Here is a 17,108-nt window from a genome sequence, read left to right on the forward strand (position 1 = left end):
AGATGTACCTGCACGTCAAATGTACTTAATGACTTGCACTGCAAATTTAACGGTAAGGTAAGAAAATTAGTAATTTACTAAATCAAAACAAAGTTGAGTTGCCATTTTCATAATTTAAAAAAAATTATAAACAAATTAGAAACCAAGTTTTTCCCATAAGTTTAAGACTGATGGCAGAATTCAAATGAACTTTTTTTTTTTTTACATTACTCCACATGTTTTAAGTGACAGCAGGAATTATTCCACCTTTGAGTTATGGTCCTTCATATCCAGTTACTCTCACTGGTTTCCACAGGCTTTCACCTCACTACATCCTGGTTGGGAATTCCACTATGTCAGCTCCAGCTGGGGGTGTACCCGTTTGATCTGTGTCCAGTTGAACCAACAGTGATTCAGGCTTACTTCATTGAGAAGCTTAATGCTTTGCATATGCTGTGACCTGTAACCACACAAGATTTATGGAACAGATTTCCCCGCAATTTAGTTATATAACATAAACTGTAAAATAAGTCTCCTGCTTATAAGACAGGCCTGCACGGTTACAGGCCATCCAAGGAATTCCCAATTTTGATATTATGCATGACCGCTAGATTACCCTCAAACACTTCCAGGCTATGACATTTAACCTTTAGCCATAATTTGTTGAGGCTTGCTGACACTTGAACCAAGTCTTAGCCAGCATGCCCTCGATAGCTTTTTTCTGCACTTCTCCTTCTGCGTGGGCCACCAAGACAGCCGAGTGTCCATTTTCAAAGGCTCATTTCCTTGTGTTGTTTTTAGGGGTTAGATGGCCCGTGGGGGGCCCGGGAAGCATCCATGTGGAACCAAGGGCCCTCCACATTCCCACAAGACCACAACAGGAGTTGATTAGTGCTTCTCACACCTTTATCCTTAGTGTCACTGGAGTCATGTGGAGATATGTAGAATGGGAATTCCACTGGGACTGCACCTTTGAGTACTTTTATATTTCCTTTGCTGCTTAACTCATTTGCAGATTATTGGCTTAGAAGTGCCATGTCATCTTCTGCAGCTGTGTTACAATTATGGAATAAAGGAATGAAATCAAAGCCAAAAAACGAGGAGAGGAGTTGGCTGGTGCTTAGCGATGATGTATGAGAGGCGTATCCATTACTTTGACTGGTCTCCATACACAAACACTCACACACCCACATGTATTGGATCAGATATCCTTTAGACAATGTAAGGCCTGCGGAAGGTTCTCTATGTGGGTCTGATGTGGACACAAACTCCATCATGGGATCTGAGATGTGTGTGTATGTGTGTCTTTGTAAGTGTCACGCCATCTAAGAACACAGAGCATAAGAAATGTAAATTGATAATAGTTATTGGGGAAGTAGTTTGGACTTTCAGTCCATTTATATAGAAAATATGTTAACAGAAATCTTCATTTTTTTTAAAAATGCGTTTGCCTGTATTTTTAACAGAAATCCACATTTTACAATGCTAGTGGAATTTTTCTGTAGACTATAGTTGATGATCCAGTGGAATAGACATTACTGAGATGTGGGTTTTACAACAGAGTATTACATATGTTTCCCCATCTCTGTTTTTATTCCAGAGTGCCAGTCGTCCGTGGCTCTGCAGGTTTTGACCAACCGCTGCCAGGGAAAGAAAACCTGTCTCATCCGAGCTTCCACGAGAGAGTTTGGAGATCCGTGTTACGCTGGCACCAGGAAGTACCTCAGCGTCATCTACACCTGTGGTGAGTCCCCAAGAAACCAATACTCATGGTTTAGTTTTTGCCTGCCACCAGGGGGAGATGTTTGCTAATTTATCAGCTGCACTCCTGCCCATCATGTTGGACCCCAGTTTCAGGATGAGGGACACTAAAAGGGGTTCTGCTGTAGTTGCAGAAATATGATTATCATCTGCGATGATCGTGGTTATGGTGAATAAATATGGGTAACAGGGGGATAATTTGTTAGGCTTATAATTTTTACTTTGAAAGGAAACTGAAACAATAAAATAATTTCGGAAATAGTTTTTTACTGAAATGAGGAAACTATTCGAGGATTTAAATGCTTCTACATGTATTTTCCACCTCAGATCTTTAGTGAAGAAAACTACATTAAGCACTGGATATTGTGTTTAGACCTTATGTCTGTGCGGAAGGATGAGATTAATGATCTTCTTCCTTTATCAGTTCCCCTCCCAAGAGCTAATCTGGACATGTCAAGACTGTAATTAATTAACCACATGCTTTAGACATGCACAAAAGTATACATACACAGACAGGAACGGATCAATCAGCACCATGCCTGGGAATCTCTTAAATCCATAAAATCCATTTGCCCAAACACCCAAAGTAACATTCGTTCTGTTGTTTGCCTTGGCATTTCAATCTGAATTCTGAATTTATTTTATAGATTTTGAGATTTTTTTGTGTGTGGTGTAAGTAATTTTCTGCTGCCTTTCTGCTATACAGTTCTTGTCATTTCTTGCTTCAGGGGATAATCTGTATCTTGATGTTGTCATGAGAGTTTACAGCTTGTTTATAGTCTGGTTTTGGAGATCCTCCATGCTGAATCTCCAAGAACCGTCAACTGTGAGCTAGTCATTGCAGACAAGAATACGGAGACTGTTCAACTGTGTTTATGGAATCGTTTGGAATGAATCTGTGTCCGACCTCTCTTATCTGTCACTGATAGCACAGTGTATTATCCTTACAGCTCTGGTACTGAGTTTGGCTGGTAAATGTGTGAGTGTCTGTAGGGCCTCAGAGACAAATGAGATAGAGGACGGATGTAAGATGCTAACACACACAGAGGGGGATGGGGAAGCGGGAGGTCTTCTGGGCTGCGGTGGGAGTTGAGAGGGTTGAACGTGAGTAAATCAGTATAACTGCAGTAGACATGAAGTCACTGGTTTCTTCAGGCTCTCTCAGAGTGATAATTTTGGGGGATCCTCTTTCGTTGGTGGTTGAATGTGTGCAGAACTGACCCCATTTTTGTCAGAGTAGGGGATGAAGGCTGTCTGTCCGCTCATGATTGGTGGTATTTATGTGCATGTGTGAGTGTGGTGGTGTGCTTTGTTCCAACTGGCACTGACTTACAAACTGACTGAGAGCACATGATCACCGGAAAGAAATCGCACCTTTAATGCCTTTTCAAATAAATACCTGTTATTAGCAAATATTTTATTGATCTTAGGTTTATTATAGTTCAGAATTTACTTTTTGCACTTATGTTTTAAAATCTACAATGTGTTAGATGTTTAACTTTGAGTATTCAGGTTTGTGATTCTCTATGCCCTGTGTTGAGAACCTTTAATGGACTATAAACTGCTATTTTCATGCTTTTGAACCATTCTAAAAGTAAGACAAGGATTAGGGCCACGGAATAGATGTTTTTGGTCATGACTTTAAAAAGAAATCCCAGAATTATGACATTTTTTGGAAAATGCGGATTTTTTCACAGTTTTTAGAAACAAAAAGTCAGAATTTCTATACAACCCCAGGGGTGCCCTCTGGAATGCCTTCTGAATAACACAGCAGCAAATGACCTGGAACCTGCCATCAGTCTATCAGTAGATCTCTCTCTCTCTCTCTCACACACACACACACACACACACACACACACACACACACACACACACACACACACACACACACACACACACACACACACACACGCCACTGTCAAGCACCATTTACAACCACTACCCTAGGAGCTACAGATTAGTCAGAAATAGATTGTTAGACGTCTGAGGGGAAAAAGTCAGAATTCTCAGTTTCAGTCAAAATTCAGATAGAAAAGAAAAAAAAAGAAAAGTCATGACACCTCTGTACTCGTGTCTACTCTCTCTCTCCCTCGCACACAGACACACACAGTCATCCACCCTTCGTTATCGCCCTCAGCTTGCCTCTGATTTATAATTCCATCAGGGTCCAAGCTCCAGCTTCTTCATCATACAACCCCAGGGGTGATCTACTCTTTAGGAATTAAACAGCAGCAAATGGCCTGGAACCTGCCATCAGTCTACCAGTAGATCACACATACACACATACACACTCTGCACAGCCACTACGTCAAGCATCATTTACATCATCCCTAAGCTTTATTTTCTCTCCAGGAGTCCAACTGAGTGCAGTTCATTTAACATTTGAATATTTTAAGGAGATGATGTTTAAAATATATGTGTAAGAATGCTTCCTGTATTCCAAATTATTCATAGGCTAAGCTTGAAAGTATTTGCCTCTCTCCTCCTGAAGATTGATGAATGAGTCTGCTTTCTGCAGAAAGCAAAGTTCCGCTGCGACTGCTTTGAACAATCTTCCTTTATGACTCATTAGTTACTTTGTCAAGATGTTTGATGTTGGAATGAAAAACTGCCTCACTCAACAGTTATCTATATGTATATTTAATACAGAGTAGGTGGAAATATTTTGGCAATGTATAGTTAGAAGAGCTCAATATGCCTGTCCTGTAGCTCTGCAACATAATTCTTCCATCTTGCCAATAACTCTCTTTTTCCAGACAGCCTGAAGGCATCCTGTTTCTGTATGTGCATGTCTTTATACCATCAAACACGGTGTTGTCTTTGAATTATTGCAAAAACATGATTTATGGATCCCCCATGCTAATCCGATCGTATCTGGATGAATCTTTCTCTTTCAAGTGTCAAGGGTCTCCCAGTTCCTACCCAGTGCACAGTTATTCTCCTTGCCTGAGAGTTATTAAAGCTTCAGATCTCAAAGGTGTGTTATAATGGGTCATGCTGATCAGGCCACACAGCCTCTTTTGAACCATGTAGCACAGGCTTTAGGGGGATAAAAGGTTATGGAAAGCTTGAGGACCAGGTCTAATTGCTGAGTAGGAAATTGATCGATTATGGCATTTAGCTGGTCTGGTCTTCCTGCACTGGGAGCTCTGTGAAAATGCCCTGTTCTAACCCTGAGGTTGAAACCACATAATGGACATAGGATCCCTCAAAAATCCTAATGAAAGTATAATGAGTGCATTAATATAGTTTATGTGTTCTTGATATAAAGAACTTCCACCACTTCTCTGGCCTTTGGACCAAACATGGAAGTGAAGCAATGAAGTAGAGCTAATGAGCTAAGTTTATCTCAGTTCATGGCTTAGTGTCATTTTCTTAGAGCTGGTCAAAATGTAGATGCTCAGATAAACATTATTTTCTATTTGTTTTCTAATGTAGACTTTGTAAATACTTCACTCAGCGTGGATCCTGCACCAAGCCTGGTGTCCTATCATGCGATTTTAAAAGACAATAAGTCATTTCAGAAGTCTTTGTTTGCTCATGCCCCACCTCTTCACCGAGTTTTATGAAATTCCGATGGGTAGTTTTTTGCATAATGTTGCTCATACAAAGGTGCACAGACATGTAAATGGTGCTAAAAACACAAATCGTTTCCTCTTTAGCAGTGGAATAAAAAGTCGAGTAATAAAAGTCGAGTATATGTGGTTTCATAGTGCCCCTCACAGTCAAAAATAAGCCGCCATGCTGTCTATCACGCCAGTTACATGTGCCAAAAACATGTACACTCCATAGTGATTTTGTAGTTCACTTGTACAATTATTTTGCAGTCTAACTTTATGAACAGCCACAGAATAAAAGAAACCAGTGATTATGTTTTCAACATTTGTTTCTTAATCTTTTTTCTTGTAGTATTTGAACTTTAGTGTGATGCGGAAATACAGAGATATATGGAGGTGTGGTCACTGGAGTGCACCGATGGTATTTTTAACGGACAAAGGACGGGCAGTGGAGGCCGTGGCTGCCAGACATAGCTCAGCGGGGGCTGATTTAGATGTAACTGGGGGAAAGAGAGGAAGATAAAGATGTAATTCAGAAACTTGAGGGTTTGAATTCTCCAAGTTGGTTATGTGGACACGAACACTCACGCGCACATACGTACAAATACACATGGACATAGATACTTGAGGAACACATGCGACCGCTGGTAGCCACAAACTCCTCTGGCTGCCCCACACACATTCATGTCCTGTCAGCAAAGAGACTGAGGTTGATGTTTATTTAGGCTCTCATGCATAGAGCTGCAGTCCAGCTGGGCAGCCAGTAGTTGCTGCTGGGCCCCATCATTCCCCCTTAGAGCGTATCCTAGAGCTGTATGACTGGTGGTCATATGTCCCAAAATATACCAAAGTATGGTATTCACCTTTATTCAGCATGTGTAACCTGACATGCATACTAGGGTTATCAAGACACTAGAATTTCAAACTCAGTACAGTTACCCAGGAAAATACAAGGGGGAAAAAACGTGAAACTTAGAAGTATTTTTATTTTTTTTGTTTTTAAGTTGTCTTACAAAATAAAGTAACATAATTGTAAGGTATATATAAGACTCTCTTAGAAAGTGCAAAAAAGACATCAGTGTTTTAAGGCTCTCTGAGATCGTGCTGTGCCTCTAATCACTTGGGACTACATTTCCATTGTTGATCAAATGGAGCTGGTAATATGAGCTACCACTATTTCTATTTAGTTATTGTAGGCTTTTCTTTTCTATCTGGGGCTTTAAAACAAACATAAAACTTTTAAGATGAATATAATTGCATTATCTTGTTAAACTAATCATGTCTATTAACATTTCAGACGAGCAGGACTGATCATGTTTGCTGCCTAGCTCCAACATTAACACTGTAATTTTATTATTGGCCACAGTGATAACAGCAGCTAATGTGGCTGTTGAGAAATTGCTAATAGCTAAATGGCTAATGGTAGCATGTGTGCTATCCAAATTAAGATTAATGATAACTGTGAAATGTAATATTTCAATTCCTCATAAATTGTTATTCAGTGCTGTGAATGTCAGTCATTTCAGCTGCTAGTGAGGGAAGGGGCATATGGCGAATATGGCGCTGTTGCTATCAATACTGTTTTAAATGACTATCTAATCTGATAGAAATTTTTAATATTGCTTAGTATCTGAGTATTCACCTAAATTCTTAATCTTTAGCATCAATAACAGTCTTGCTAGTTTTTTAATTCAGGTGTTTTTAAGGCATCTTAAAAAAAGAAAAAGTCATTTGTAAAATATGATCATGGTGAATGCGATGATCAAAAGATTATTTATCTTCAAATAAATATATTTACTGTTGGCTCGTCTGAGTATGAAGGCACAAGTTGCTAGGTTTTGCTCTTAAGGACTTATTTATACATTTTCTGGAAATAACCATCACCGTTATTAAATTTTCTTTCATCCTGTTTGGTTTTATTATGAATGACTCAGCATCAGCTTGTGACTTCATTATTAGTTTGAACAAAGGAGCTTTCAGGATGCAAAAATGAAAGCAAATTTCCTGTAAGCTGGAGTTGTACAAATATTTTATTATTCCACTTAAGTAGGTTCCATAGTGTGTCCACACTGTATATTCATGGCTTAAGGAAACAAAGAATTCCTTGACTATGTATTCACCTGAATGCACTTCCAGCAGAGGTGTGCTCTGCTACAGCTGGCCTAATGCAAATGTACCAAGTACGGCATCAACAACTTATCCACGACCTAACTTTACCCTTAAATACCTCCTAGGTAACGTCAGACGACTCTGGCTCTTATTGCACGATTATGCCATTTTACACCTTATAACTAACCCCACACATTGAGTATTTTATGAGGGTAATACAACCAGTAAACCTGGAAAATGTGATCTGTATTGCGTCTGAGTTTAGTGAGCGGAGAAGTGAGCACAAAGGCCGTAGAGGCAGCTCTAAATGCTCCCCAGCCTTGTAACACAAGCCTGACTCTGCAGAAACCCCGTGATAACTGCCACAATTGGCACACTCATGAACACTGCAGCGAGAAAACACAAAGCACGTGACCTGGCCTGACCGGTGTGGGTGTGTTGCCTTAATAGTAGTTGTTGTGGGTTTAGCCAATAGCCATATATGGCATTGGTTTTGACTAGTATAACATCATCTTTGCTGACCTTTTTTGTCCCTTCAACACACCACTAATCTACAGTAGCTTGTGAAGTCACAGACTAATGTAAAAAGTATTCTTTGGAAGAGGATGAAGAACATGTGAGGAATTTCTTGTCGTCTGCTGACACTAGAGCTTGCGGGTTTCATGTTTTGCCAACATGTTCAGTCAGCTGATGTCTGGCTTACACCATGTCTTTCTGACTCACAGCATCTGGTGTCTGCTGTCACTCTAGAACGCACAAGCATTGAACGATGTATGTGATTTACCAGGTATACAGTACTGTGCAAAAGTCTTGAGCCATTGTTCATATCTTTATATTTTGCTAGGAAATGGAAACTAGCAGTGCAAACATACATGAAAAGACGATAAGTGGGGCAAAACCAGAATTTTTTTCATTTCGGACAAGCTTGAAAGTCAGTTTGGCACGACCATCTTTATTCTTCAACACAATACAACCTCTCTTAGGCAGACTTTCTTCTAATGTCTTCAAGTAGTCTTCAGGACTCCAGACTTTTGGAAGGACATTCAAAGCTCTTGTTTGGATGTCGGCTGCCTTTTGTACCGTTTTCCGTCAAGATGGTCCCACAGCTCTCTGGGGAGGCCAATCCGTGATAAATAAACATCGACACACACATCTGAGCACACATGAAGAAAAGGTGTTACATTTTCTGTTAAAGTTCTCATAGTTTCTATGACTTTTCTTTCCCCCTTTTGCCTTTGGTTTCGTTCCCTCTCACCAGTCACAGATGTTTCAACAACTCAAAGAAAACAATCAAGCACTTTCACTGGGTACTGTATGTCTGGCACTGTCAGTGTCTTTTCCCTCTTTCCTTTGTCATATTCCCACATTTCTGCCACCCTCATTGCTTTTCAAAGCCTCAAGGCCTCTGTTTTTGGCAGTCGCCACCATGAGCCACCATTTCAAATAAGATGTGACAAGCAAGAGGTGGCTCTGACTATGACATTGCATGCTTATTGGCTAATGTCAACTAATGAGCATGCACTGGATAACCCACCTTTCAGAAACTTAGAATAACCAAAATTTCACCAAAATGAGTGACTGAGCCATTAAAGTGTTTAATGGTCAAGCCAGAAGTGCTGTTGTCCTATAGACTTTTCTAGAACCCCTAGTGGCTAGAATGCAGGTTTAAGGCACTAGACCCATGTTATGTACATCTACCTTTTATTACCATAAGAGGTTACAGAGTGTCTCTTTGTGAAAAAATTGTAACTTCTAAAAGATGGACATCTCATGGAGGTCTGAAAACTGAAGCCAAAGTACAAGGGCCTTCAAAAAAAACAAAACCCTGAAACCCAACTCTACAAGAGTCTGTGAGGAAACAAACCCCATAGACCTTTGTATGGTCTATGGTTTTGGGGTTTTTTTTGCTATTTTTAAATCTTTCTAATGTGCACTCTGTAAATGATGGTCTTATTTAAAGTCAAATCAACAATGAAGCGGGTGTATTCTTTAGGGCGAGTCCGACTTGTGATTGAGAAGTACCTTTTGAGCCTGTCAAGCACAGACACATTCAGTTTAAAAAAAGAACATGACCACAATGCTTAATTCAAGGTTTCAAGTGTTGGCAGCAACCATCTTTTGTATACAATCCGTAGAAGAAATATGAATTTTGACTTTGGGAATGCTTGGTTTACGCTATATTCAAAGTATTCAAAAGCAATCAACTGAACTGCCACAAGCTTCAGCTGTAAACATTGTTTTTCTGCCCAGAATATGTCATATTACCGAAGCTGCATGCCACATAATCAGAATGTGTTTAAAGGAAAAGTCAATTGCTACTTAAACTCTAGAGCCTTTAATTTATCCGATGCAAGATAAAAAGAAAAAACTAAAACAGAGAGAAACAGCCTTTTTTTTAATTAAAAAGCAAGATTATTAAAGAAAACCATGAATAAACAGGAGTCATTACAGCAACTGATGTGGCACTTATAAAGTGTCTTAAACTAGATATTAAGAAAGCACCCAGTCTGCCAGGCGAAATGCACTTAAGCAAAGCTAAACTTCACTAACCCACAAATTTGCCCGGTTACAGTCAGAAGTGAAAAAGAGCGAAAACGCCTTTGTTCTTTCACTGTGTCGCTTAAAACTGTAAAAAGAAAAAGAATCCTTTATGACGCAAAACTTTGTATCTGAGACCAACATCCATGACCGAGGCAAATTAAGAGCATTGTCAGAGCTCAGCCATTATGTTTTTCCCCTCAGTGCTGCAGTGTTTTCTATCCAAAGCTATTCACTATGGCTGGTACCAAAAAAGCCCCTTAAATTAAAACAGAAGGAGAAAAAAAAAGTAGCAAAGCGGAAGCTGGACTGTGAGCCAGCCAGACGCTTTGATCCCACTACAGACTGCTTAGTAAACATGGCGGGGAAGAAGCAAGATACAGACAGAGATAGCACAGGTGACTTGATAGACCTTACAGTTAGCGCTCACCGGGTCAGGTTAACTCTTTTGTAACCTCTGAGGCATTCAACAGCTCTGTTTGCACATGTCTGTATATGCGTAATGATCTGTTAACCCAAACACAAGATAAACCCAAACGGTGATAATACTGTGCATTGTTTCTGTGATGTAGTTTGTAGGGCATTGATTAGGCCCAGAATCAGAGGGAAACATACACATAGTCACTACTTCAGAAAGATTCTTCATGTGAAACAAAGCATTACCTCAGAGGTATGTAAGACTGTATATTGACTGTTTTATTACTAGATTCTAGTAATGATTAATGGTAATCCTTTTCTCTATATGATGTTTTGCCCATTTAGCTTCATTGTTCAGACTTTTACATTACAAGTTTATCCTAAACCAGATTTTTATACCAGTTTCATACAAATTGGTCACATAAAAGTCGTGACTATTCGATTTAGTTATAAGGGGTTTTTCTGATGAGCATTTTGGGGTCTGTCGCTCCGCTGCCACTTATGTCCCTGTAACTGTTCCAGCCCCCAAACATATGAAGCTCTTTCCAGAGTGAAGGAATGTTTTGCATTTAGCTGCGGGCTGTTTACCTCCTTTACAAATGAAGGAAAATCGAAGCATGCAGTGAAGTTAACATTCATACAGTCACACATTTGCATGGATGTAAGGACAAATTCAGATAAAATATACAAAACTGTACACACTAACACAAACGTCTGCCCCCTTCCTGTGGTCTTTTTGCTTGGTGTTCACAAATGAGCAACTGCTTCTTTGTTGGGCTGGAAACTGCAAAATAAGCAAAGCTCCGGACGAGAATTTGCTGCCAACTTTGTCGGCTTCACACATTCGTTAAATGGTGCACACTACTGTTTTCGTGTCATTGTGTGCCCATGGCAAAAACTACTCTCTGCTTTTTCTGTGAGATCCATACTTCTTGTTTTCATTTGTGTGAGGAGGGTTGAATCAGATGTGTTGGGGGGGGAGCAGGCTAATGCTTTCCAGTCTGTGGCTGGTTTCAGTTTTCTTTCTGTGGTGGACAAAGACAGAGAAGAAGAGAGAGAAGGCAGAATATTTGTAAACGGAGGGGGCAGTCTTGGGTGGGGGGATTCAAAGAGAGTAATTCCCAGGATATCTTAAGCTGGAAATAAAGTGTAAATTCAAATGTTTACAAGAAACAAATTAAAATTCAAATGTATTTTCTAGTTAATGCATATTTACTTTCATATTTTTTGGTTTGCTAGTATTTTGAGAATATGATTATCATATCTTGTCAAGTTTTTGTCCAGTACTATGTAAAACTACATCCAAAAGTCCTCAGTCACCCATCATTTCTTTATATTTTCCTTCCAAAGAGCCAGGCTGTCAAGGTCTTTCAAAGTTGCCCTTGGACATTGGTTGCTTTTCCCCTCATTTTTTGTCAACACGGTAATTCCCAAAGAGCTTTTAGCCAAAAACTTGGCATAGTGTTAGCCTGAATAGAAAAACACACAATGGATCGCTATCAGTCATGGATTGGCCTCCCTAGAGCCTGCATCTCAACGTTACTGAAGCAGTGTAGGGTCATCTTGACTTGACAGAGAACAGAACAAAAACAAGCCAACATGCAATGACGAGCTTTGAATGTCCTTCAAGAAGGACATTAGATTTCTTAAGAAGCAAATGCATGCCCCACAGTTCTTAGAGTTCAAAGATGCACCCAAGGATTTAGAGATATTATTATCAGTTAAGTTTAAAGAGAAGTTTTTCTTAAACACACTCATTATATTGGTTTCTGTCAAAAGGATCTTTTTTCTAAAGATCATGAATCTTCTAATGTTTCTCCTGAGAGGTTATGAATGAGCACAGTGATCTGCTTTCCAAATCTCAGCAACAAGCTGCTTAGTTGGTACAACTTCCTGTCAGGAAACCAAAATAATGGGAAAAAATGCTTTCATGTTACACAAATGATCAGTATGGACAAACCGCTGACAAATCTATCTTGTCTAATGGAACGTATGATCTTACTGCCCAGCCCTGCAGCCGTGCATGTCTGTTTACATGCAGCCTGGAGCCGCATGTTCCATCTCTGGCACACCGCATTCCCAGTTTTCCAGCCTAAGTTGAATGAAATTTTCAGCTCATTCCCCGGAGCCTCACTCGAACTTTTCATTGCTTCTCTTACTTTCTCTCGTTCTCAGACAGCCCTCCTCCTCTCCTGCCTGCTCCTTCCCTCCCCTTTGTACCTCTTCTCTGACTGCTCGCTCACACAGCAGTGGGCTGTGTAGGTGGACACTACACATGTCCCTTGTCTTTCTCTCCTTCCCTCTCTGAGGCACACACTCTCTCTCTCCCTCCCTCACCACCTCATTCTCTCTCTTGCTCTCTCCTGCTGTCACATTCCAGTTGTCTAAAGCCAGGTTTAACTTTCTTTCTCACTGAGTGTAGGAAGGAAGGCTAAACCAAAAAGAACCCAGGCATTAGCAGAGCCTTAGTCTTTCCGGATGAGAAGAAGAAAAGACGAGGAAACTCTCTTCATACTCCATTTGGCTTAAAAAGGGGGAGTCACCCAAAAGAAGCATACCTTCTTAAAGGGGCTATTTTTTTTCCTCCCTCCTTCCTTTCTTTGCCTTTTTTGGGCCATGCTCTCTCATTCTGTTTAGACCCACAGCGGACTATTCACGTGAGCGCTTGTTTTTACGGCAAAGCCAGTTCTAGTTCTTTTGCCGGGACAGAGAGGAGGCGGATTAGGGGGGGGGAGTGTTTGACAGAGACATACGCTCAAAGAGAAAGCTGCCGCTTGGACCCGCAAAGGATTTTCCGTTCAGCGATGTGTGTGTAAGTGTCACCTGGTCTCCTGTCTGAACACGCTTTTAAATCTCTTCGCTGTACTCTGGTCACTTTTGCCTCAGACTTGGAAACAAGCATGTGATCTGAGATGCAATTTGTAATAGTTAAAGAGTTTTAAAGTGTACTGTACTGAACTCTAAACCAAAGTAAATAGTGGTTATGTTTCACATCCACAGCATATCATGTGTTACATATCCCTTGGACTCCCTGTGGCTTCCAAATCCTCATCTGTGTTAAAGTTTTACATTCTGAACTTCAAATGTTTTATGTCCTTTTGTGTCTGCTTATTTTGCTTTTGCCTTTTGCAGAGGAATGTTATTGCTGTTTTAGCTCTTGCAGTTAAGGATTTGAGAATGTATGAAGGGATACAATAGTGTGAGACTGAGTGCCAAGCATTTGGAACTTAAGACAGCAGTCTGTCTTAAGATGGCTGTGAAATGTGAAGAAACAAGTTAGCTAGATTAGATTTGTAGACATAAGCTTAGATAAACATCATAAGATCACTTAGTTATAAAATACGTGTGTCTCAGTCTGTACTGGTACCTTTAATAGAGGGACTGAAACTCTGTATTCAGGTTTTCCTTTTGTGTGTGGGTTTCTATGGACGGTCAGTGTTTTCGTCAATGAACAGGATCTGTTAGCAGTTAGACTCCACTGTAATTAAGCACAGGATGCATAATACTGTAAAGAAAGTACTGACTTGTTGTTACACATGCCAAAAGGTTACTGCTGACTCAGAGTGGGTAGTGGCATGAACTCCCCAAACATAGGCCACCTTAACTCCAAAACTCTATAAGATCACTTTCTTTCTCATGCATGTAGCTAACAGTTATTTTCCATTTGAAAGATCATTTTTATGTATTAATTGATAAGTTTGGTTAGAGACTGGTTGGCAACAACCAGGCAAACTCAGGTTGCTAGGAAAATGATGTATCCCCAAATGGTTGCCGGGTGGCTGCTGCAGATTTTGGTCTATTGTTGGGTGAAACCAGTCAAGAAAAGTATGTTGCATCAAAAGCTTCCTTTTGCTGTGGCAGATTGCCACAGTCACACATAGTTTGCACTGAAGTCACTAATTTGTATGTAAACTCTTGCCATCTACTCACAAGCTTTAAAGCTGAAGCCAATAAGTGTTCACACAACATTTACTTTAAAAATAAACCCTCTGCGTTTCTGTTCTATTTCTGTTTCTGTTGCGTCTCACATTTTAGAGTTTCACCAGCAGTTGCAAGTAGCTGGTGAGTGTTTGCTGGCAAGTCAGCTTCTTTCATACAAACTATGCCATCTTAATGTACTAGCAAGCAAAGTGATCTCCAGCAATTGCTCATCGACTAATGGGGAATGCCTAGCAAACAGGGCTTGCCTTGAGGTTATGACTAGATGATGTGTTCAGATCAAATTAAGATAAAGGGACCAAGCTTTAACATTTGTAAACCTATTAACAGCATAATTTTCTGCTGATCGTGTAGAAAATAAGTCATTTTATCAGTAATCTTTTGTGTATTTCTCCCGTAAGTCGGTTTAACTAATAGAAAAACATGAACCAGTATAGTGAGAGGGCTGGTTGGCTCTCTTATGGTCACTGCAAAAGATTTTTTAAGTGATCTATTTTATCCAGTGATAAAATATTTCCAACCTGATGGAAATTGCTAATAATTTCTCTATAGGGAACCAGGGTCACTGAATGGTTTGATAAGTATGATAATGACTCAGCAGTCTCCAGCACTATTATAAAGACTCCAACTACTGTAATCCAACACTCACTCCTATGTCATCTAATGACACTTAGTCAGCAACCATTTCACATCATAGTTTACCGCATGGCCGGAAAGAGCTAGCCACAAAAGATACTCCTTTACCTTCATTTTCAATCATCTTGAAGAACATTAACCAACAAAACTTTTAAAAAGGGGGCTAAAAGGCAAAACAGCAGATGGCAAACTTCTCATTAGTTTCCTTAGCATGGAAAATAAAGACACACCGTGTGACAATAGGAACCTGAAAGCAAAGCTGGACCAGAATTTTCAGTCTTGTCACATTTTTCTTACATTTCTTTAATGATAAACTAGAAAACATGTTTAATGTTTAAACCACTGGTACAATTTAAGCAAGTCTTCCTGCACTTCAACCCGTGTGTTTTTACAGAAGCCTGCTTTCAACACAAATGTGGGTTTAACTCCCAGCAGTGCGTGCACAACACCCGAACGCACACGTCACCCTTCGGAAACAGGCCTGAGAAAACCAGCGAGCTGCTAAGAGCACACAATGGTGCAGTCAGTTCCTGGATGCCAAAATGACCAGACTGTTTAGCTGGCTTCCAAATTGTCGGTGTGTGTGTCTCTGTGTGTTTGTGTATATGTGTTTGTGTGTGTTTTACTGTCTGTTGTGACCACGTGTATGCAGCAATTTGCGCTCATTCCTCCATGTTTGAGCTACTTTAAATGTGTTAGCCTGTGAGTGTGTGCTGTGTCCACACCTCTCCCTGCCAGTCAAGTTTCCCTCTAATTGACGCGTTGCTGTTCCCCCGTAGCGCCAGTTTGCAGTGCCGTCCTGGTCCCTCCCAAACCACAAGGGACTCTTTGTTTGTAATTTATGAATTAGTGTGTGGTTTGGGTTACGAGAAGAGAGGGCAGGCCAGAGGCTAAGGCACAGGAACGGCAGCAGGTCTACTTGATTAGCTCAATGCTAACCCGATTTTGTTTATTATTCCAAATTATTACTTTGGAAGTCCTGCATAGAAAGAAGGAAAGCTCAAGATGACAGTAGACATGATTAATGGAGAAGAAAATGAATGGGCTTCTCTGTCTCTTTCCCTCTGCTTTTCTTTGTGTGTCTTTTGCGCCCACAGATGTGACTTCACGTTTGACAATGCCGTGATAATCTTTTTAAATCTGTGTCCAGCCATCAGATAAGGCTGGCGGCTCAGTTGTAAAAACAGTGCATACATAAAGCCTTCTCTTCATCTTCATAGTTTCATATATACAGCTTCATACTGAGCTGCCTGGAGCACTCTTTCCACCATCCGTTCACCCCCCTTGTCTCTTTTTCATCAAGTGGTTATATTTACTTTGTCTAGTCTGAATGGAACCTGGCACAGTATTATGCTTTGGCCTGGTCCTTCTTTTCACAAAATAGCAAAGCCCTTTCCAACCTCATCTTCTTTTTTTTACACTTGATTTGATTTTTATCCCTTTCTCCCTGTTCTCTGTTTTTGAAACTCAGCATGCATTCCTAATGGCTTCAGCTCTCCTAGAGAGATGTTTTCATTTTTTCCCCCCCTTCCTTCCTACTGACCTTCCTTCCTTCCCTCTTTCCTTCCAGGATGAGGCTTGAAAAAAAAGTGAAAGACATTTGAAGGGGGGTGAGGAGGTCCTCTGATTGCCAAAGCAGATGCCCCACTCAACCCCAAAACAAAAAAAGTTCCTGACATTCTTCAGCACCAACGTGCAGCTGCTTGCAGGCCAGGCTGGGGTTCTTCTGCCCCCCACATCCCACCCAATACTTCCCCACCAGCATCTTGGTCTATATATCATCATCACGTTAACTGTGTAGCCTTAGCTCAAGCTGCTTCTCACTTTTATTTTCTATTTTTTATTATCTCCAGAGTCCAGAGCATCTGCCATGACTTAACCCATACTTCAAATCTAAATACCGGGGACCCCCACTCTCAAATTTTATATACTACAGTTTCACTGATAACAAGCTGACTTTACAAACTAATAATCATGTTAAAGGTTTGATAGTTCTGCTTCCAAAAGGTACAAGAATCTTTTCTTTTGTCTCGGGCCAGTTCTTTGTACTATGAAATCAGTGGCAGTTGTAGCAGACTTCTTTAGTCTTCTCCTGGGGGAATAGTGTTTTATCACTCCTCTGATGTCCAGGTTATTGCCTGGACTGGTCCAGGATAAAGGGATTTGAGGAGC

At 40.4% G+C, this 17,108-nt stretch overlaps 1 protein-coding gene across 3 annotated transcripts in view; it reads left to right on the forward strand.

Annotated features, from left to right (window-relative positions):
- eva1aa (eva-1 homolog A, regulator of programmed cell death a) overlaps window positions 1-17,108 on the forward strand; it is a 72,137-nt gene that overhangs the window by 31,166 nt on the left and 23,863 nt on the right. For 2 of the 3 annotated variants that reach the window (XM_026194528.1, XM_026194529.1), the window contains exon 5: window positions 1,580-1,723. In XM_026194528.1, coding sequence (XP_026050313.1) covers window positions 1,580-1,723 — 144 coding nt within the window. Of the gene's footprint in view, window positions 1-1,579; window positions 1,724-13,109; window positions 13,174-17,108 lie in introns of those variants that run through there. The other variant, XM_026194530.1, reaches the window with a different exon arrangement.

The sequence above is a fragment of the Astatotilapia calliptera genome, chromosome 15 (assembly GCF_900246225.1).
Source record: "Astatotilapia calliptera chromosome 15, fAstCal1.2, whole genome shotgun sequence".
Lineage (NCBI taxonomy): Eukaryota > Metazoa > Chordata > Actinopteri > Cichliformes > Cichlidae > Astatotilapia > Astatotilapia calliptera.